General features: G+C 31.0%; 4 protein-coding genes across 14 annotated transcripts; 3 read left to right on the forward strand and 1 right to left on the reverse strand.

Moving 5' to 3' along the window:
- The first annotated feature begins 248 nt into the window (after window positions 1–248).
- On the forward strand, window positions 249–4644 carry LOC125841891 (protein NONRESPONDING TO OXYLIPINS 2, mitochondrial). 10 transcript variants are annotated; one of them, XR_007443833.1, is made up of 5 exons: window positions 249–528; window positions 706–892; window positions 2539–2605; window positions 4000–4042; window positions 4358–4644. XR_007443833.1 is itself a non-coding variant. In XM_049521079.1 (4 exons), exons 1-3 carry the CDS (start codon window positions 365–367, stop codon window positions 4017–4019), a joined length of 303 nt encoding a protein of 100 aa, XP_049377036.1. In that variant the 5' UTR covers window positions 249–364; the 3' UTR covers window positions 4020–4042; window positions 4358–4644. The 10 variants fall into 10 exon arrangements, 5 of the variants coding, with proteins under 5 accessions (XP_049377036.1, XP_049377035.1, XP_049377034.1 ...); XR_007443836.1 differs by having other exon boundaries at window positions 706–824; XR_007443832.1 differs by lacking the exon at window positions 4000–4042.
- A 116-nt stretch (window positions 4645–4760) lies between these two features.
- On the reverse strand, window positions 4761–6664 carry LOC125841882 (putative pentatricopeptide repeat-containing protein At5g47460). Its single transcript, XM_049521066.1, has one exon. It carries the CDS (start codon window positions 6585–6587, stop codon window positions 4785–4787), a length of 1803 nt encoding a protein of 600 aa, XP_049377023.1. The 5' UTR covers window positions 6588–6664; the 3' UTR covers window positions 4761–4784.
- Window positions 6665–9086: 2422 nt separating this feature from the next.
- On the forward strand, window positions 9087–11429 carry LOC125841885 (WAT1-related protein At5g47470-like). Of its 2 annotated transcripts, XM_049521070.1 has the most exons (8): window positions 9087–9319; window positions 9408–9473; window positions 9829–9945; window positions 10127–10361; window positions 10444–10605; window positions 10741–10892; window positions 10991–11094; window positions 11312–11429. In XM_049521070.1, the coding sequence occupies exons 1-8, from the start codon at window positions 9111–9113 to the stop codon at window positions 11359–11361; spliced, it is 1095 nt and encodes a 364-aa protein (XP_049377027.1). In that variant the 5' UTR covers window positions 9087–9110; the 3' UTR covers window positions 11362–11429. The 2 variants fall into 2 exon arrangements, 1 of the variants encoding a protein (XP_049377027.1); XR_007443831.1 differs by lacking the exon at window positions 11312–11429 and having other exon boundaries at window positions 10745–10892; window positions 10991–11116.
- Window positions 11430–19821: 8392 nt separating this feature from the next.
- LOC125843173 (zinc finger protein ZAT1-like) lies at window positions 19822–21076 on the forward strand. The gene has a single exon (XM_049522392.1). The coding sequence runs from the start codon at window positions 19832–19834 to the stop codon at window positions 21074–21076; it is 1245 nt and encodes a 414-aa protein (XP_049378349.1). The 5' UTR covers window positions 19822–19831.
- Window positions 21077–22248: the final 1172 nt, after the last annotated feature.

A 22248-nucleotide genomic window follows, 5' to 3' on the forward strand; every position in this document is an offset into this window, starting at 1 on the left:
ATATAATTTTTTCTCATAAATTTAAATCTTGATAAAAGAGTTGTATCAAATTTATGATGAGAAATAACATGTATTTGATGAATTAATTAGTCGACGTAGATAAGGACTCAAGTCATATTTGAATTGGTGAAAGATAATTGGTATTAGATTGAAAAGTTAATCAAAATGCTCGCATGTTGACCCGAATGTTAAAAGGAAAAAAAGAAAGGATTGAACTTTACATCTAAGAAAACATGTGTGCAAAATACGTAATTACGGGGACCGAAGCGACGAATTTGGACAAAGGCTTTGAGCTAAAACCCTAAACCCAATCAACACTGTATCCACCATAGCTCCGAGATCTTCAACCAAAACTCTCCCTACAATGGCTTCAAGGTGTAGCAGAATTATCAATAAGGCTTCCATTTCCTCTATCAGATCTGCAATTAAGCTCAATTCCCAATCCGCTTCTTCTACGACATCGTTTTCCAGTTTCTCTGCTTCAACCAGATCTGCTTCGTCTCCTCTCCGCCGGTTATCCTTTTCAAGGTACTTTCAGCTACAGTTACTTCTACAGAATATATCCGCTTCATATTCCGGATATAGTAAAATTACGTTTGCATCATTTTTAGCTGATTGATTGAACATTTGTGCTGTTACTCTTTTATTTGTTAATTTTATGTTTTCCTAGTGTTTTTGGTATATTTACGTTATTAATTTTTGCAGAATTCCGTCGGAGCTGGGAGGAGTGCAGTCAATGTTGCCACTACACAATGCAGTTGCTACGGCGAGGATGACGTCATGCCTGAGCTCAACATCGAGGAGTTGCAGAGCTCTTTCACAGGGTACACTCTGCTGCACCTCTCCAGACCTCTAGCATGTTCATTTATTACTACCACAAAATAAAAAAGAAGTATGTGCTTGTTCTTACTGTTTGTACATGGTTGTTAAATGTTAATTTATCTTTTTGTTGTGATATCTGTTTCCGTAGATGTTATAATTGGAGATTCAAATCCAAGCGTTTATTGGGAGCAGGGGGAGCTTTTAAAATGCTTAATTTACTAATAATTGCTAATATCCGAAGGAAAGGATTTTCATAGAATTCAAAAAATTACTAAAACACTTGCAACATCTTGCAATCAAAATGAGCTTTCTTATCAATACGTCTAATTGCTGGAGGTGACCTTATACCTAAGAATGGCAAACCAGTATGGTCATTACTTTGAATGTGCAAAACCACTTGGCAACAATTACCCGTACCAATCAGAAGTTGAGTTAGTGTTGCACAGTCTTGAATTGGCTTGATCACATTCTCAAACTTCCTTTGACTGAAACATAGAGAATTATTTCATCATATTTGTGAAAATTGTTTTAACATATTTGCCTTATCTGGTGCTCTTCTCCTTCTTCTCCTATTTCAATGTGCTAGTGTTATTAGGTAATTAGCTCTACCTATACCTTGAACCAGCTTCATGTACTTTGAGAAATATTTAGGTATGGTGCATCTGTTTCTTGCATCCTGTGTTAAAGATTGGACATATTTACTCGAATAGGGGCAGAAAAGCTCTTGGGGAATGACTTCCCTCCTCCCTTTCATCAGTAAACTGTGTGGGAGAGTGTCTTCTATTGAGTATAAATTGTAGAGGAGTATGCCTATCATCCTTGCCTTACTAGCTCCTTCTAGACTTCCACATAGGTTGGGGTAGGCAAGTTACCATATAACTTGTTTCACAGGTTTGTTATAATTTGTAGTGACTAGCAATAGAAATAGATTCACCCAATAGTGTTCTATCATCTCACTTGTACTATAGAAAATGAAGGAGAAATCTGAAAGAAATATTTCTTTATCATGAATGAAAAACCAACGAAGTAAAAGTGAGATGGTGAACTCTCTTGTCTCTGTACATCTAAGAACCTAACATATGGTTGTGCAGTTGTGGTTTTACCTTGTTGAATAACTTAGAAGTTAGAACTAGCAAGTAGCAACTAACAGGGATGAAACCAACCATTATTAGTTGTGAAATTGGATATTCATTTATGACTTTTGAAAATCATTTCACTAGTCTCTTTTAAAAACAAAGGAAAAGTCAATTTGGGTGAAACATAATAAGTAATGGTCTGTATTTATCGTTAAACCTCTGTTTTGTTGTTTGACTTTTCTTGAACTCAAGATACTTTTGGTTCTCTCTTCTGGGGGAGTGTGGTGGTGGTTGACTGGTTGTAAAGGGTATGTAGTCGGATTCTTTGAAAACCAAGGCTTATGCTGATGAACCATTAAAGCTCTAAAGCTTACTTGGGCCCTGGGCTAGTATATGTCTTTTTCCTCCCCTCAAGCAATTGCAGTCCAAGTTGGTTTGGGCCGAAACCTTCCACTCCTAAACCAGATATAAATCTTCTCATGCTTGTTCTTCTCTATGTTCACTAATATATTTACCAAAACTTTGCTTATAAAAAAATATAAATATTCTGAACACCTTCCCGAGTAACCAAAAATGGACATATATTTTGAGGTGGAAGGTTTTGATCAGCTTATCTGACTGGAATATTTGGTTCCTGCAGGCACATGAGTTTCCAAAAGCATGAAAGAAATATACTGGGATTTGACAGGCCTTCCTATTTTGCTTAAGTGCGTTCCTATCTTAGCACCAAGTTTTATCAGCGGTCTTAAGAAAACTATTAAATGAGTAGGATGGAAGTGAATTCTGTCTAGGGATGCAGTTTTTCTTTTCGCAACCTTCACATGCAATTATTGAATGTAAAAACTTTAAGTAAAAGCTTTCTGAATGAATAAAGTTTTATTATCTTGTTGTTGATTATGTCATTTTACCTATTTGTCATAGTAGCGCTTTGGGAATTTTGGAAAATTGTGTTTCTGCATCTTACCATTTTTTAGAAGGTTCATTTGATTGGTAATGTTCTGAGAATATGTTTTTGAGAGCTCCTTGCTTTCAAGTGATTCCAAAGGTTAAGATTTACTCCGCAAACTGAAAGCTCATAATCCCTTAACGATCAAATAATAATATTAATAATAATTGAAAGCTCATAATCACTAAAATTCATCTGTTAGTTGAATGATTTTCCCATGCTTAAAGTGTCTTCCGGGGGCTCTGCGTGGTGGTTAGGGTGAGGGATATATTGTACAAGCTGTTTCAGTCTAGTGACAAGACTGTTAAATGTTATTAGGAGCCATGTTGTTGTAGGCTCTTTCTAGGGTAAAAGAATGATGGGTTCAGCAATACTTAATGAAGTAAATAATCTTCTTCATAGACCCAACCCCAACTTGCTCGGGAGTTCTTTCATACTCTCATCCACTATTTCTCTTTTTGTGATTTGCACTTCTCTTTTATTTGCCGGAGAAGTTTTGCATGGACTTTTAGGTCATAATAATTCCATGTCTGCCCACCATCTGTATATATAAGCACTTCTAAGTCAATGTCAGCATTAGAAATGCTCTCAAGAATTATAGCAATCTTATCTATGAAAATGATCTTGTCGTTCTTTAAGAAACCCAAAATATAGGTTTATCATGAAATCTGTCACTGGTCTAGTTTTGTCTTTGAGAGTCTTGCTATGACTGTTAGACAGGCGGAATTTATTAGGAGACTACAAGGAGCAGATTTAATGCATTAGTGATTGATCTTTAGCAACTTCCATGCATTTTTCTTATAAAAAAAGTAATCTTTAACAACTTCCATGATTTTGATTTTAAATCATATATCTGCTTATAACATATAGCAAGTAAATTGGAATCTCATTGAATTTGATGTTTGATTGAAGTGGTTAGAAAAGTGGAATAGGTAGATTTGTCTTTCAAATTGTGTAGGACAAAGTATCAGCTAAGAGGTGATCATTTTTGGACCGTCACCTCCAGGGTTTCGCTGAAAAGAAAAAAGAAGAACAAAAATCCTACAGGAGTTTGTCATAAAATAATTGTCTGACTTCAGTTGTTTTTATGTTAAGCTATTATGTGCCCCTATTTGACAAAGCCTATTTTGGTAACAAGAGTTTTCATTTTCCCAGATGATACTGAAGGAACGTGAAATTTTTTGCTCTTCAAGAGGAGGTTGTATCTGCTTGAATTTAGCTACAAGATATTTTGCCTTGGCTTTAAACCATGTTTTCAGACATATCATCTGCTTATTGTAGAGAAACAGATGCATCAGAGATGAACTTACTTTCTTTTTCAAATACTTGAATGCAAAATTGTCTTGTATGTAACACTTAGTTTTTTTCCCCCCTTTTAGTGGCAATTGTATCTACAACAAAATGTATTTGATTGATATAAGGAATCTAATCTAACCTAGTTTTGATCTTTGAATTTGTATTTCGCCTCTTGATATTTCTCCTGATACGAGTCTTTTGTTGTTTGTGGCAATAGAGCTGGGTTTATCGGTACCAAGGTGACTTCGTTAGCAGATTGTTAAAGAAAGCTGTCAACTCTTTGATGGAAATGCAAGATTTTGTCCTAGGCAAGGCAGTTCTGTTTAATGACTGCTCAAACTTTGTAAGGGTGGTAACAATATTTGAATGTATTGAACTGAGTTCTGTTTCCTTGATTACTAGGAAATTTACTATGGAATAATCCTTATTTCCTTCGTTTTTTGGGCCTATTTGTCATACTGAAAATGGATGAGGTTCATTTATATAACAAAGATGTCTTGTTTTTATCATAATTCACATGTTTTTGTTAGTATCAAGATGCCAACTGCAATGAATAAATGCTTATTCAAGCAAGCAGCGCAACGATATTATTAGACAGATTAATACATGCTTTTGGGCACAAGGGCTTTGTTATAATCTTTTTATCATATTATAGATGTAACTGTATTTGAGTTTTCCACTTCAATCCAACTCCGACCAGCTTCTTTTTTCACTCTTTTCTCCTTCATCTTCTCCCTCATGTCACTAACATCGATCCACATCTTATGCAACGCATACATGTTAGACATTAGTACATAAACAAACTCGTTATCGCCTTCCAATTCTATCACCTTTGCAGCAGCTACTTCTGCTATTTCTGTATTCCCACAAGTGATAGAAGCACCTAGTAATGCCTTCCAAACTAATCCACAGTTTTCAAATCCGAGTTCATATATCATTTTCTCTGCCTTACTCACATCCCCTTCTTGTCCCATGAGCTTAATCATTAAAGAGCAGTGTTCCGGCATTGGGCTGATACCATAATCGTTGACCATCAGTTCGAAATAGTCATTTGCAGCCTCACAAGACATTCTATTATGCCAACATGCAGCCAAGACGTTCACGAATGTAATACCATCTGGTTGTAAATCTTTCACCGATTTCAACTGCTCAAACAGCCGGATCACTTCATCTGAATTACTGTTATGAGCATATCCAGATATAATCGTGTTCCACGTTATCAGATTCTTGACAGGGAGCCATCCAAACAGAATGTCAGCTTCATTCATTTGCCCACATTTAGAATACATGTCAATGAGAGCAGTTCCAACAACAACAGTCTCGTTCACACCATACTTCACTGTGCAACAATGGATCAACTTTCCCCATGTTATAGCTGCTATATTGGCAATGCCACTCAATATACTTGAAAAAGTGAATTGATCCATAAGAACATTACTAAGATGCATGCTTTGAAAAAACAGCAGAGCTTCTTTTGCTCTGCCTCGGTTGACATACCCTGTTATTATCGAATTCCATGATGATGAATTCGGGCTAGGCATTCTTGATAACATATCAACAGCATCTTCTATGTTACCAAACTGTGCCACACCACTAATTACCTCGTTGTATGACACTGTATCAGGTTCAGGCATTTGACGCAGGAAATCAAATGCTTGATCAAGCCTGTTGTTTCTTGCATTTGCTGCAATGACTGAATTCCAAGAAATCATATCTTTCTCCATCATACTATTAAACACCCTCGTCGATTCTTCTACAAAGCTACATTTTCCATACATGTCAATCAAACAATTCGAGACCACAATGCTGCACTCCACACCAAATTTCACAATCTTGGAATGTATCAATTTCCCTAGTTGTACTAAACCAAGTGATCCACATGCTGATAAAACAGCTGTAAAAGAGTATGAATCAGAACAAAGTTCCGATCTTTCCAGGTGAATAAACAAGTTCAGAGCAGCGGTAAACTTCCCAGAACGAACATAACCCGATATCAACGTATTCCAAGTAACAACATTTGGTTCAGTCATTTCGTCAAACAGTTGTTGTGCATTACCCAAAAGCTGGAATTTCACATAGAAATTAACCAAAGCTGTGGCAACAAAGACATTGCTGACATACCCAGATTTTAAAATGCAGCAATGAAGCTGCTCACCATGAGAAAACCAACCAACATTGGTACATGAACGGATCAAATTAACCAGAGAATAAGCACTAGGCGTCGAACCAGAATTTAAGATTTGAAAGTCCTTAAACAGGGTAATTTCAGAACTAATTTCAGTTTGTGCCTGATTGGAAATAAAGATGATTTTTGAATTGAATTCATCTTCTTGATGGGGTTTCGTAGTGCTGCTCAAGTACTTAGAGAAGAAACAATTTTGCTGCCTTTTGCTTAGTAGCTGCTCAGAGCATTTCTTGACTAGTTCAAGTTGATGAATTTTTGGCATAGCTTTGCATGCATAACATTTTGTTTATGAAATCTTGACATGTAATAATTCAAGAAAACTTTGACCTTATTCTATTTAGACATGTAATATAGATCTTGTCAAGATTTTCTTTTTAGACATTCGAATTAAGTCTCGTTTCAATTGAATACATCAACAATAACAATAACAATAAGGAGTTGTTTGGTAGAGTGTATAAGAATAATGCTAAATAGAGTGTATTAGTAATGCTTGCATTAGTAATGCATGTATTAGTTATGCTTGCATTAATTATACATAGATTATTTTAATGCATTGTTTGGATTGATGCATTAAAAATAGTATGTATGACATTAAAAAAATTATTTACAAAGATACCCTTGACTTTTATGATGGAAAAGATGTAAAAAAGGTTTTGAGGGGTAAGTGGGTCTTTTATCATATTAATGCATGCATTAAAACCATTGCATTGCTAATACCTAGAAATCCATGGTATTAGCAATGCACTCCTTAATACACAATAGAGTGTATAACTAATGCAAACATTAGTTATACATAGGTTGAAAAAGAGTACCAAACAAGGCACCAATAATACACAATGCTAATACATGCATTATTTTTCCTAATACACTCTACCAAACGACCCCTAACATTATTCCTAGTGAAATTTCATAAATGGGGCCTGAGAAGGATATAGTAACAGTCATACCCTATGCCTCATGAAGGTAGAGGTTATTTTTCAGAAAATCCTATGCTCGAGTACAACAAATCAAAGTAGCTATAAAAAAAAGAAAAAAATGATAGAGAAGAAAATATAACAGCTAGTCAAAAGAAATAATAATAGCAACAACAACGACAACATAATAATGCGATGATTGAAGCACAACAATCACACGTAATAAAAGAAATCAAAAGCTATTACAATAATAAGGTTATTACTACGACAAACGACACTCCATTACCCTCTATCCTTCTATTCTAATTTGACCTCCACCCCCTCGGGTCTTGTCCTCGGTAAGTTGGAGTTGCGTCATAGCCTGTTAATCACGTCTCCCCAATACTTCTTCGATCTACCTTTACCTTTCCTCATACCCACTGTATGTCTATATCCAAACTCTTGCATCTCCTCAATGGACCTTTGCACTTCTCCTCATCTCCATGGCGAAACCATCTCAACCTTGCTTCCTGCGTCGTGTCCACCATGGTGAAACTCCCTTCTAATAAAGTATTGACGCATTCAGATTTTGGAAATTCTTTTGCGTGTGCTTGCATTGGTCTATTAGATAATTAAGTTAACCATATAAAATATGTTTAGTTTCTTTAATTTAACTAGTCACCTCAATAAGCTGTAAAATCCTAGACATTAAAGATGACACATATACTTAAAGTAGCAATATATTTTATGTGGTTAACTTAACTATCTAACAGATGAACGAACACATACGCAAGCATTTTAAAAAAAATTGAATTAAATGTGTCTAATTGGAACATTTTATGAGGAGTTAAGGTGTTCAATTGGAATAAGACTTAATTCAGATGTCTAAATAAAATATCCACAAGTTTAAAAACTTGACCGCAAGTCCGCAATAAGACAATCCTTAAAAAACAATAAATGGTTCGTACGATTTTTGAGATATCAATAGCCAAAGGATTTAGCTTAAGATAACACCACAAATATATGAAGGGAAATTAAAGATAGCAAGTACTAAATATGGTTAAAAATAAATAAATACATCATTATAAAATATTATTTATAATTAAATGTGACAACAACCTTGACAGGTAGATCATAATAGGAAGAATATTCGTTGTGTTTCTTCTTTGAATGTTAGCTGAAGAAGAAAAGAAAAGCATAAATTTTTATTTATATTTTTCATGCATGCATGCATGAAAAGGTACAAAAATAAAGAAGACAAATTAAACCAAAGGGATATCGAAATTTCTTGTGTGAATAAAGATAAAAGAAGGACAATTAAGTTTAAGTTAGAGGGATATCGAAATTTCTATTGAACAAAACAAAGAAGGACAAATTAAGTTAGAGGGATATCAAAATTTCTGTGTGACAAAAACAAAGGAGGACAAAGCCAGAGGGTTATATCGGAATTTTTGCGTGAACAAAGACAAAGAAGGTAGAAGGATATCGGAATTTCTACATGAACAAAGACAAAGAAAGACAAATTAAGTCATAGAAATCGAAATTTCATTGTAAACAAAGCAAAGAAGGACAAATTGAGCTAGAGGGGTTGAAATTTTTTGGGAATAAAGGCAAAGAAGGACAAATTAAGTCAAAAGACCGGAATTTCTTTGTGAACAAAGGAAAAGAAGGACAAATTAAGCCAGAAAGGGATATCGAAATTTCTTTGTGAACAAAGACAAAGAAGGACAAATTAAGCCAGAAAGGGATATCGGAATTTCTGTTGAATAAAGACAAAGAAGGACAACTTAAGCCAGAGAGAGATATCGAAATTTCTGTTGAATAAAGACAAGAAGGACAAATTAAGTCAGAGAGGAATATCAAAATTTCTTCTTTGTTACCAAAGAGAAAAGATGATTATGGGATCTTCAAATAGAAAAAGGGAAATTATAGAAGATTTCACAATAATAGGAGGATTAATAGGGGTACAATTCATGTATGCTGGAAATTCAGTGGTTTCAAGTTATCTTATGTTGTTAGGTTTCAAACCTTCATCTCTCATTATCTTGTCTTCATTGGCTACTTTTCTCATCCTTTGTCCCTTTTCTTTCATATTTGAAAGGTACTAATTATATCTTTTTATTTCATTAATTATCATATTAATATATTAATTAGTTTTGCTTATGTTTGCATATTAATGTTGAATACAGGAGTCAATGGCCCAGGCAAATGAGTTTAAAGTTATTGATTCAACTATTTCTAATTTCATTTGGAGGGTAAGTCAATTTTTCTTCTTTTCCTCCTCTTTGTCTATCATTTGTATCTAATGAAATTAAAGTTAGTTTAATACTTTAATTCGAAGTTAGCTTAATTTTACCCTCTGTTATGCTTTAAGTTAGAGCTTTGCTAGGGTGAAGGGCCAAACAAAGTATAACAAGGTAAAAATTAGGTATGTTTGACCTATGTTGGTCTGACTCTTCAAAAATGATTTTGGTTGTGTGTTCGTCTATTGGATCATCCCGTGCATTTTTGGAGGATTAACATCATTTATAGAGTGTCTGAATAACATAGTTAATGAACCTTTTTGTCGTTCGAAGTATTTAGCTCATCAAATTGTTATTTGTTTGTCAGGGTCACATTATTTCAATCTTTATTCATGGAGGGAATCAAATTTACTTCACCTTCAATGGCAACAGCTATGCCAAATCTTGCACCAGGACTCATCTTTCTCATTGCTTGGGCTTTTGGGTAATTCATCTTCACGAATAACTTCTGTCGTTCAACAACAAAAATCTATGGCTAATTTAACAACATATTGTCAAAAAATCTTGTTATCTACATGCTAAAACCACGAGAATTCATATAGCTGACCTCAATTTACTTGAATTTGACGCGTTATCGTTAGTCCCAATTTGATTTTTATGTTCAGATTAGAGAAAGTGGAGCTAAGATGCAAATACAGCAGAGCTAAAATTGCAGGAACATTAATGTGTGTTACAGGGGCAATACTTATGAGCCTAATGCAAAATACAACAAATACTCAAATAGATTTGCCATCTTCACCTCCTCATCACAAATACAACTTTTTCGACTCAGAAAAGATCAAAGGTTCATTGTATCTCATGGCAGCAATACTCGTGTTATCGAGCAATATAGTCTTACAGGTACACACACCAGTACACAAAATTGAAACGATACAGAGAAGATTAACAAGAAATTTACTAATTCAAATTTTTGAATTTGCAGGCAGCAACATTAGGTGATTTTCCAGCACCAATCTCTTTATGTGCTATAACATCACTTATAGGCATGGTATTGACTGTATTTGTACAATTAATTCAACACGGATCGATGGAAATTGGATTGCCCCTCTTAAGCATCCGCGACTTAATTGGCTACTCGTTATTGGTAATTCATCTATCCCTCATCAAATAAGTCAGGCAACTCGTCATACAGACGAGTTGCCTGACTTTAAGATATTTTGTCAACGTATATAAGTTAAATCATCGATTTTTTTTAAACATTGTTTGTGGTTTATAATAGGCAGGTATTGTTAGTGGAGCATGTGTAAGTTTCAATAATTGGGCAATGAAGAAAAGAGGACCAGTTTTGGTCTCTGTTTTTAGCCCTGTTGGAACTTTGTTAACTGTAGTTCTTTCTGCTGTCACTTTAAGGGACACAATTACTACAGGAAGGTATATATATTTTATTTTAATTCTCTTCTGTTGTTTCTTCGTCAATTTTATCAAATTTTATTTTTTTTGAAAACGATTGAATTTTTTTCGTTCTGCAGCCTTGCTGGTATGTTTCTAATGTTTACGGGTCTATATTTCGTGTTATGGGCGAAAAGGAATGAAGGATTTCTAAATAATAACATGACGAATTCATCATCAGAAAGTGAGTACGATGTGGAGAAGCCTCTTTTAAATTGATTTTTTTTTTCGTTGTATTATGTAGATTAATTAGTTTGTATATATATATATACACACCCCATTAGAAACCAAGTTAGAGAAAGAGCAAGTGGGCTTATTTGTTTGTATAGAAAGTTTTATGATAGTTGAAGTTTGAAATATATTGCAAGTTCAAATCCTAGTAATGTCTTTTATTTTTGCAGTAGCACGACGGAATATAGCCAATCCTAACTTGTATGGGACCGAGGTATAGTTGTTGTTATAGTAAGCATGACGGAATGTGCATTGTCACCATTATATTGATGTATCTCTGTTCTTGTAAACAAATGATTTTATTTATTTTTTTTGTAAAAACTTGGAGATTTATTTATATTACTCTTATTTAGAAATGGGAGTTTGGAGGACCAACATTGCACTAAAAAGTTGGACTAAAAGCTATAGAAATTGTACATTGAGGTCCACCAAAAAGATGAACTAAAGTAACTTCATCTACTTCTACTTTTTCTACACATATTTTTCTTTAATAAAATAATTATTGCCTCCATTTTTATTTTTATTTTTAACATTTATTTTTAATTTTAAAACATTGGAAATTTTATGTTAAAAATTTAAATAATAGAAAAAATGATTTATTTAACTTTTATCATCATCTTACTACTAATTTATTTGACGTTTTTTCTTAATCTTCATCTCATCATTAATGTTATTTATATAATTTTCTTAAATCACTTGTTTTTTCTTTTTTAACTCTTTTATATATATAAAAGTTGGATATGTAAATGATGATGTCACATTTCTTAGAAGCTAAGATTACTATTTATCTAATTTCTCCAATTTTTTTTTAAAAAATGAAGATATAATACGCAAATTTATGGTCAAACTTAAACTATTTGATTCTCGAGAAATAAAAAGTCTCACATAAAATGGGACAGACGAAGGATAACTCTCAATTAAATTTATTTCACTTTTTATTTTTCATTTTTAACATAATTTTTCAAGTTGGATTTCTAGGAATTATATAGTAGACCCATTTAAATTTTACTTTTTTGTTTTAAATTAGAGAACTTGGCCGCACTTCGCGCGATCATTTAAATTAAATATTTTTGATTAATTTTATATTGACTTTGTTGTTTAATCATAATATTATTATTTGTTTTAATAATATGAAGATTGTGAAAAAAAAAAAACCTTCACAAATTTTACATCTATTAAATGAGGAAGAATATATTTTTTATCAAATAAGTTAAAATATATTTGCTAATAACAAATTCTTCCATTGCATGAAGTTAATGATGTAAATTACATTAATTACATTAATGATGAAATGAAGTAAAACAAATTAATAATAATATTGATGATGATAGGAGTTAAATAAATCATTTTTTATATTTTGTAAATTTTCAATATAAATTTTTCAGTCTTTTAAAATTAGAAAATGCTACAAAAATAAAACTAAAACTAAAAATCGAGGCAACAATTATTTTAAGGAAAAAATAACAAAAAATGTCAGAAACATTGATCAGAATAAATAAGTATCTATTGCTAAGAAGGTGTCACCCCACATTTTCTATTTTAGCTTTATTATTACATATAGATAGAAACTTTAAGATGAAGAATGATCCAAAAATTTTAAAAATAACAAATCAATTATGTAAAAATACATGTGTAATTCTTATAAAGTTATAATAACTAATTTCTTCAAATAAATAATTAAATGAAAGAAAAAAAAGTAATTAAGAAAATAATATAAATAACACTAATTATGAGATTAATAGCATTGATGAGGAAAGGAACTAAATATGATCATCTTTTTAAATTCTTTTTTAAGAAAATATATATAAACTTTAATTAAAGATAAATAAGAAAAAAAAACTTTAATTAAAGATACAAAAAATCAAGACAAAATAAAAGAAGAAAGAAATTAGAAGAATAATGAGGTTGAAAGAAATAATATCTAATTTTCTCTCTTTTCAAGTCACAAAATAAATTTTTGCTTGTTCTCCTCCTAATTTGATACGAATTCCATAAATAGAATGATTTTTTCTCCAAATAATTTTTCTTACCCTTTGAAACACTAATCAGGCTTCTTATAAATTTCTCAATCACAATGAATTTTCTCTCCTTGTAGGAGGAATAAACATTTTTTCAAAATGTCTTTTATTTTGAAAAGAATTTTTTGTTACATAATCTCTTTCTTTACATCAATGTCTTCACAAGAATAATGAGATATTCTCTCTTTCTCTTTTGTTAAAAAAGTCACATGACCTAGAAATTTGATGGACATCTTAGCGACAAAAGTTGATACCATATATTGATCATTATCGTCAGAAGAAGAAGAACCAAAGTGAAGAAATTTGTTCTTATTTGTTACAAATGCTCAACTATTTTGTTTTTATTTTATAGGCTAAATAATTATAAACAGTTATAAAAAATGAATAGTTTTTATCTTTTCATCTTCCATTTTCATTTACTTAAATCTATATTAGTGTAATGGATGTTATAAAGGGCATAATTAATCGGGTATGACATAAATACATTTTTTTTAAGTACAAATAAAAAATACAAAACAAAGATAAAATGTCAAAAAAAGGAAAAAAATATGAATACAAATACTGGTCATAGAGAGATGCCACATCAAATTGTCAATATTCAACTTTATATATACATATATAGGTTCATGCCCTTAGATGTTATTTTATTACTTTAGCTGGCATCGACATTTTTGTAAATCTGATATCTACTTTGGAACATTTTATAATGTGGCATAGGCTGACAATTCAGATCATAAATTTAAAATAATAAAATTTAATTTATTATAATACTAATATCAATATCATAAAGATATATATATATATATATATCATTTAAAAAATATATAAAAAGTATTATGAATTGTAATAATTAACCGTTTTTTTTTTTAAATCATATAACTAATTTGATTTACACTCCAAAATTCATAGGTGTCACATAATTTACACATTAATTCTTCATTACTTAATATATGTAATTATATCAATGACATATAAATTGAAATTAAAAAATACATATTTTATTTGAAAATCACGTAATAGTACTATAAGATATAATAATTAACAACTTAACATATTTTAAAATTTTAGTTGACTCTCCAAATTCCATATGTCTCATGTAATTGAGACAGAGAAAAACATATATTGGTTTAAAATTAATAAAAATATTATAAATTATAATAATTAACAACTTAAAATTTATAAAAAAAATCCTTTCAAAATTTTTAGTTGGCTCTCCAAATTCAATCGGTATTACAATAATTAAAACATAGAAATTAACATAGATTGGACTCCTGCTGACATTTATGTTTCCTTTTTCTAAATTTTTTCTTTTATACTTTATATAAATAATTTTTTTATGTAAAAAGTATTATAAATCATAATAATTAATAGCTTAAAATATTTCAAAACATATAAAAAGTTTTTGTTAACTTTCAAAATTTCATCTATACCGCATAAATTGGGAGAAATATAGATATATAGATATTTTAAGTTGCTAATTATTGTGAGTTATAGTACGTTTTATGTAATTTTCATATATATTACTTGGTCCTGATTTATGTGATACAAATGAAATTTCAAAAGTCAATGAATTTTTTATAAGTTTTTTTTTTTGTATTAACTTGTTAATTATTGTGATTTCTAATATATTTATGTAAAACATACTCTAAATACAAATAATTAGCAACTTAAAATATATAAAAACATACTAAAAATTTGATTAACTTCAAATTTCATATGTACCACATAAATTAAAACAGAAACAGTAACATATATTGGGCCCCGTGCTAGCACGGGGTCCCATATCTAGTATATATATAAGCTCTGGGAAATTTAGGTCACATTTTTTGTTCTTTCTTTGGGTTTTTGGACGTTAGAGAATTCCCATTTAGTAGAGTTCGGCATCAAAACAGACACTTTTTGAATTCTAAAAAATGGACTCTCTCTAAAAACATACACCAAAACGGACAATGGGTGAACTATAACTAACATCCCTTAACCCCGTCATCCTTGTTAACTCTCAATTCATCCAAAATAATATTACACCAACTTTAAAGATAGTTCGCCCACAAATGGACAAACTATAATTCCTTTCATTTCTTCTCACGTGAATATATATCTCTTTCTTCCTCACGTGTTCAAAAAGTGTTTGTTTCATTGCCGAACTGCTTTTAGATTATGTATTTAGTACTAATTAATCATAGCTTCAACACTAGGATTAATAATTCTCTAATTTAGATTTTGTCATTGAGACTAGCTATACCAACAAAGAAAATTCAATTTTTCGTTTTCCCTTACCAGAATTCTTAATGGTACCTTATCTGTGGAAATGTTCTAATCATGATTTTTTCTATTTTTTGAAATTCAAACTCGAAATATCTGATTAACGAAAGGTGAATAGATTATATCCATTGTATTGCCATCTCCGGTGGGGATTTAGCTCCCCTCCATTACCCCTTCTCTCCATTTCCTCAAGTGGAGGGGAGCCGGATCCCATCTTTGGTGGTGCATAAAGGTATATGTGGATATCAATGACACATATCACATTTAAAATTGCAAATATCATAAATTAGTCATTAATGTGGATAAATTATGTTGCAAGAATTGTAGTGAATGACATGATGAAAATAGCATGGCTTACATTTCGACTTTTTATAGCCATATCTGAAAAAGCTAATTACATTATAATGGATTATATATATGTATACACACACTAGCAAAAGTTGTTTTTTTACCATAGATATTCGCATCAGATTCAACTTGCATGCAATATTAACTAAATTATCGAATAGTTATTAGTTACTACCTCCTATCACTAGAAAAATCGGATAACTCTAAACATAAACAAATGATAAATGAAAAAATCACCCTTGATTTTTTTCGTTTCTATTAAAATTAAACCTCGATTTACCTTATTTTCGCTTCTTTTCATTTATCAATAGGTCATAGTGTTAACTGCATATCATAAGTTTTTTTCCGAGCCCTCCAAACTATAGCAATTATCATACTCATTTTCTTTTTGAATGAAGTATTCTTCATTTAATTTATAAGATAGGTAATTACTATAATTACTTTAAAATGTTACTTTCTTTTGACTTTTCGAAGAGTAACGTTTTAATTTTCTGTTGGTGTTGAAAAAATAGTCCAATAAATTTACAACTTTAGTACAATAATGTGATTTTGTGTGAATTGATTTGACTGAAAAATGCTAACACTATGACTACATGAAGAGTCAGAAATAGTCTCCCAACTAAACCACAAGGCTTAAGTGATTCACGCCCCTTTAAAGTTGTTCGCATATTTCACTTAGACATCTCAACACATCCATTTTCCTATTAGATACTTTAATCTTAAAAAATAAATACCTATCAAACATTTTTCTGACACGAAGACATGTGGCATTTTAATTTAATTATTTTAAATAAATGAAATTTAAATATAAAAAATCTAAATCCAATAAAAAAAGAGTTTCAACTAAAAAAAAAGAAAATTCTACTTAAACCACCCCCACCCACCCCAAACCTCCCCCTTCTTCTCTTTCCCTAAAAGATATCCCTTGTCCACCATTGTTATTGTTCATCTTGAAAAAAAACTGAGAGTTTAACATATACTAAGTATGAATTCACCATTTTTGTTTCTTTTTATGCCATATTTTTTATTCCTATTTTAAATTGATGCTGTTTTTTTCTTAAAAAATATGCTCTTCCTTTTTTAATTTTGATTTCGAATTTTGATTCTGCTTTGTTGGGGAGGAAGAAGGGGTGTGGATCAGGGATGGTGTATATGGTCTCCATTTTTTTTGGTAAAGGAGATGTGGATAATAGTCTTCGTTTTTTCTGGCAAAAAAATGTGGATGGTAGTTTTCATTTTTTCCGGCGAAAATGACGGCAGAATATAATTCTAAATCTGAAAAATTAATACAAATAATAATTGACAAGAAGGTAAAAAAAAAATGAAGAGGTGTCCTTGTGTACAACAAAGCTAGGGTTTATCTGCTCCAATAAAATTACTATTAACGGGATAAAAATATGATAAACAACAGATTAGGGCTTGAAATGTAAGAAATAAAGTGAAGTATTGATTTCTTATTGCCTGCATCGTTGGAATTTTTATCAAATTTAAGTATAAACTTAGAAGAAGTAAATTTGTAAAAAAATGTTGATGGTCGATTGTTATGAAGAAATAGGAGCAACAGGGGTCGTGCAATTTTGAAGGAGAGGAAATTAGAAAAGATTGTTATTTTTTTTAAAAAAAATAATGAGAAAAAAAGGTTGAAAATGTGTTTGATTAAATGATTCACGCGCCCAATAAGGCGTGAGTCCCACTTTTTGTGCCACATATGCACAAAGTGTCTAATTGGTTCAAATTCAGAATGGTCAAGGTGTTCAATAGGTACAAGCCCTAGTTAAAGTGTCCAAGTGAATTATACAGACAACTTTAGGGGGCGGTGTATGACTTAAGCCAAACCACAACTATATCATGAGACTCATAAGATAGGGTGTGTTTGGTATGAAGGAAAGACTTTGTCTTGAAATTAATAANCCCCAAACCTCCCCCTTCTTCTCTTTCCCTAAAAGATATCCCTTGTCCACCATTGTTATTGTTCATCTTGAAAAAAAACTGAGATTTTAACATATACTAAGTATGAATTCACCATTTTTGTTTCTCTTTATGCCGTATTTTTTATTCCTATTTTAAATTGATGCTGTTTTTTTCTTAAAAAAATATGTTCTTCCTTTTATAATTTTGATTTCGAATTTTGATTCTGCTTTGTTGTGGAGGAAGAAGGGGTGTGGATCAGGGATGGTGTATATGGTCTCCATTTTTTCTGGTAAAGAAGATGTGGACAGTAGTCTTCGTTTTTTCTGGCAAAAAAATGTGGATGGTAGTTTTCATTTTTTCCGGCGAAAATGACGGCAGAATATAATTCTAAATCTGAAAAATTAATACAATGATAATTGACAAGAAGGTAAAAAAAAATGAAAAGGTGTCCTTGTGTACAACAAAGCTAGGGTTTATCTGCTCCAATAAAATTACTATTAACGGGGATAAAAATATGATAAACAACAGATTAGGTCTTGAAATGTAAGAAATAAAGTAAAGTATGGATTTCTTATTGCCTGCATCATTGGAATTTTTATCAAATTTAAGTATAAACTTAGAAGAAGTAAATTTGTAAAAAAATGTTGATAGTGGATTGCTATGAAGAAATAGGAGCAACAGTGGTCGTGCAATTTTGAAGGAGAGGAAATTGGAAAAGATTGTTATTTTTTTTAAAAAAATAATGAGAAAAAAAGGTTGAAAATGTGTTTGATTAAATGATTCACGCGCCCAATAAGGCGTGAGTTCCACTTTTTGTGCCACATATGCACAGAGTGTCTAATTGGTTCAAATTCAAAATGGTCAAGGTGTTCGATAGGTACAAGCCCTAGTTAAAGTGTCCAAGTGAATTATGCAGACAACTTTAGGGGGCAGTGTATGACTTAAGCCAAACAACAACTATATCATGAGACTCATAAGATAGGGTGTGTTTGGTATGAAGGAAAGACTTTGTCTTGAAATTAATAAGTGAGTGCTTTACTTATTTTTTGTGTTTGGTAAATAAATAAATAAAAAATTATTCTAAAAATATTTATATATAATCTAGGAAAACATTATGAAAGGGTGGAGTGGCCAAGTGAGGATCACGGGTGGTAGGGGGTGGGGTGGTAAAGGAGTGGGAGTTACGGACCTACAGGTCAGGCTGATGCTCTTTCTTTCTGTGTGAGANGGGGGAGTCATTGTTTTCGGTATATACTTAATATTATTAGGGAAGTCATTGTCCTTATTTTTAATGAATATTTTTTTCTAAATAAAATATATTTCAAAATATTAATTTTGACAAACCAAACATGAAAAAATTTGAATATCCAAAAAGATGTTTTCTCTCTCTATACCATAAACAAAAACTTTTTTATTGTTGTTGTTGTTGGTAATAGTGGTGTAAAGTTCAATTTGCCAATATAACATGAATTATTTTATCAAGTACCTGCTATTTTTCATCAATACAATTACTACGCGATAATTTTGTCCATCAACATTTAGACAAATAAATAAATATAAAAATAACGCTTTAAAATTTTCGATTCTACAAAAAATTGAATCTTGATATTTTTATTTACACTCACTTTATTCACCTATAGGCCACATCAAACATATCATAAATTTTTGTTTCAAGCCTCCAACTAAGTTTACTCATTTAGTTTCTGTATGAATTATCCTCATTTTTGGACAATTAATTATAATTATCTCTAAATGAGTAAAAATGTTTATTTTTTCAAATTTTTTTCTACATGTTTGTACATACATACGTATATAGAGGTCACACTAGTAAAGTAGTCCACTATAACCTTACAAATTTCTTTATAAGTACCATATTACTTAAAATGTGTAAACTTGTGTAAGTAAATTTTGACTGTAAAAATACTAACATGACACAATAACCATACAAATTAGAAATAATCTCTCTACCACACGGGAACAAAACTTTCCACTTGTAACAAACATGTTTTATGTCTTAACTCTCATCCACATTCAATTAACATCAACTATAAACTAGGATAACTTCCCTCACTTTGCTACTGTCACTAACTAATAATTATTTATATATACCATTTCTCTTTTAGTACTCTTAGTGCAAAATGAGTGAAAATAATGGTGGATAATAATAATAGCCAAAAAAATGAACCATCAAGTCATGTTGTATTACTCTATTGTAGAGTATGTAAGAGGGAATTTAATAGTGCTGGGGCACTAGGTGGGCACATGAGATCTCATGGAGCAGTAGGGGATAATAGTAGTAATAGAAACTATGGAGAAGAAATTAGTGAACAAAAATATATGATGAATAATTTTAGAAGGGAAAAATTGGAGGGTCAAAAACACTCGTATAATCTACGTACTAATTCAAATCGATTAATGTTAGAGAATAATCGATCAACAAGTGATCATGATCATGATCATATAGATGTTGAGAAATCGGAGTATTATTATTATGGTCATGATGTTAAAGAGAAACAACATTGTTCAAGAGAAGAAGAAGAAGATCTCGCGAATTGTTTAGTTATGTTATCGAACAAATCTTATGATTTGTCCGATAACAATAACAAGGAGGCTAGAAACAAGGCTAAAGAAGTGGAAAAGGGAATGTTTCAATGTAAAGGATGTAAGAAATTTTTTAATTCACACCAAGCTTTAGGGGGACATAGAGCGAGTCACAAGAAAGTTAAAGGGTGTTATGCTGTAAAACTCGATGACAACATTAAAGATGATGAAAACAATAACAACGATGATGATAATGCCATTGATTATGAAGACTCAATGATCTCTCCTAGTGATTTAATTTTGCATCAAGAATTTAACGATATTCAATCTCAATCTCCAACATCATCAAGCTCATTTTCAAGAAAAAGATCAAGGGTTCATCAATGCTCGATTTGCCATAGAGTCTTTTCATCTGGACAAGCCTTGGGCGGACACAAAAGGTGTCACTGGCTAACATCGAGTTTGCCAGAGACTACCTTTATACCTACTTTTCAAGAAATCCAATATCACAACCAAGAACAAGTACTATACAACAAGCCTTTATTTATCAACTCTCATCAACCACTAGATTTAAATTTTCCAGCACAACTAGGCAATCCAATTGAAGTTGGCTTGAAACTATACAATAATCCATTTGAACAGGAAGTCCCAAGAAGCCAACTCCAGCTATGGAAAGACGATACTAATCAAAATCAAAATCACAACTACAAAGATTCTTTGAGTAGGGATGAAGATCGAAAAGCCAAAGAAGCAAAATTGAGTAACCTTAAAGATGTGAATTTGGATAAATGCTCTTCTTGGTTACAAGTAGGAATTGGTCCAACTCCTGATATTTTAGCAACTCTACAAGGATAGTAATGAAATGATAATCAAATATTATATCTTTCGTTCCAATTAACATAAAAAAAGTTATGGGATGTTACAATGTTTAAATATTTTCAATAATACTAAATAGTAAGTGATTTTTTCATATTTTTATTTTGCTCAGTTATGTCTGAACTCTCCTTCATTGCCAAATTTCCCAAATCATCAAACCTTCATTGGTAATTTAAATGACCAGAAAAAAACTTATAAAAACAACGCCCAATTACTCATCAGAGTTGTGCAATATCAAAGAGAAATTTATGCACTAAGATCATTTCGATTTCTATGGCGTTTATGTTCTCATACTTGTTCTTTTATGACATGACTAGAAGGAAGAAATGGGTAAAAATTAGAGATATGTGGATCAGTTGGTGAACAAAATTTCAAAGAGATTTTATTTACTTTTAAGTTAATGTCAAGCACAAAAATTTCAGCTTCATGGAGTGTCACTGCCATAAAAGAGATCGTTAGTGGCAATAATTTCTTAATTTTAGGAATAATATTTATTGTCGTAAAAATATTTAACGTCATTGCATTTAAAGTGTCTAAAAATTTTAGTGACATTTATTTATAGTGTTGATTTTTATAGGGCAAATCACATAAATCCCACAAGTTTAGGTTTTAATTACTAAGATTCCCAATAGTTTCAAATATTACTTCCTCTATCATATTTCATTCTTAGAATACATGACTCTGAATCCATGAGATACATGTATCTACCGAATTTTAAAATTGAAATACAAAATTTATTTATTTAAAGTAATTGGTTGTAACTGATTTCCTTAATTAGAGGAGTAATTGAGGATTTTCAAAATATATTAGATAATTAATTTTATTTTATTATTCTTTGAAACAGTAAATTCATTAATATTATTAATATAAGATAAAAACATGTATATCTTGGTAATGTAATTTGATTAATTTCAAAATAATTACTCTTAAAGTAATAAATTCATTAATTTGATGTATCTATATTATCAATATATGATGTATCTATCAAACTAAACACTTAGATACATGAGTGTTATACAAGTACATTCATATGTATCATAGAAGTATGTAGCATTAATTTCATGTATTTGTTATACGTATCAAGTATTAATTTTATGTATCAATTTTTTATTTATATATATATATATATATATCTAATATTAATTTCATTT

This window comes from Solanum stenotomum, chromosome 10 (assembly GCF_019186545.1).
Source record: "Solanum stenotomum isolate F172 chromosome 10, ASM1918654v1, whole genome shotgun sequence".
NCBI lineage: Eukaryota > Viridiplantae > Streptophyta > Magnoliopsida > Solanales > Solanaceae > Solanum > Solanum stenotomum.

What these genes read in the sequence shown, in the direction of transcription:
- LOC125843173 (XM_049522392.1), top strand. Translation starts at nt 19,832, where the DNA reads ATGGTGGATAATAATAATAGCCAAAAAAATGAACCATCAAGTCATGTT.
- LOC125841885 (XM_049521070.1), top strand. Translation starts at nt 9,111, where the DNA reads ATGATTATGGGATCTTCAAATAGAAAAAGGGAAATTATAGAAGATTTC. An exon ending in TTTCTAATTTCATTTGGAGG is followed by an intron (nt 9,474 to 9,828) that starts GTAAGTCAATTT and finishes TTTGTTTGTCAG; the next exon opens with GGTCACATTATTTCAATCTT. An exon ending in CTCATTGCTTGGGCTTTTGG is followed by an intron (nt 9,946 to 10,126) that starts GTAATTCATCTT and finishes TTTTATGTTCAG; the next exon opens with ATTAGAGAAAGTGGAGCTAA.
- LOC125841882 (XM_049521066.1), bottom strand. Translation starts at nt 6,587, where the DNA reads ATGCCAAAAATTCATCAACTTGAACTAGTCAAGAAATGCTCTGAGCAG.
- LOC125841891 (XM_049521077.1), top strand. Translation starts at nt 365, where the DNA reads ATGGCTTCAAGGTGTAGCAGAATTATCAATAAGGCTTCCATTTCCTCT. An exon ending in CGCCGGTTATCCTTTTCAAG is followed by an intron (nt 529 to 705) that starts GTACTTTCAGCT and finishes TAATTTTTGCAG; the next exon opens with AATTCCGTCGGAGCTGGGAG.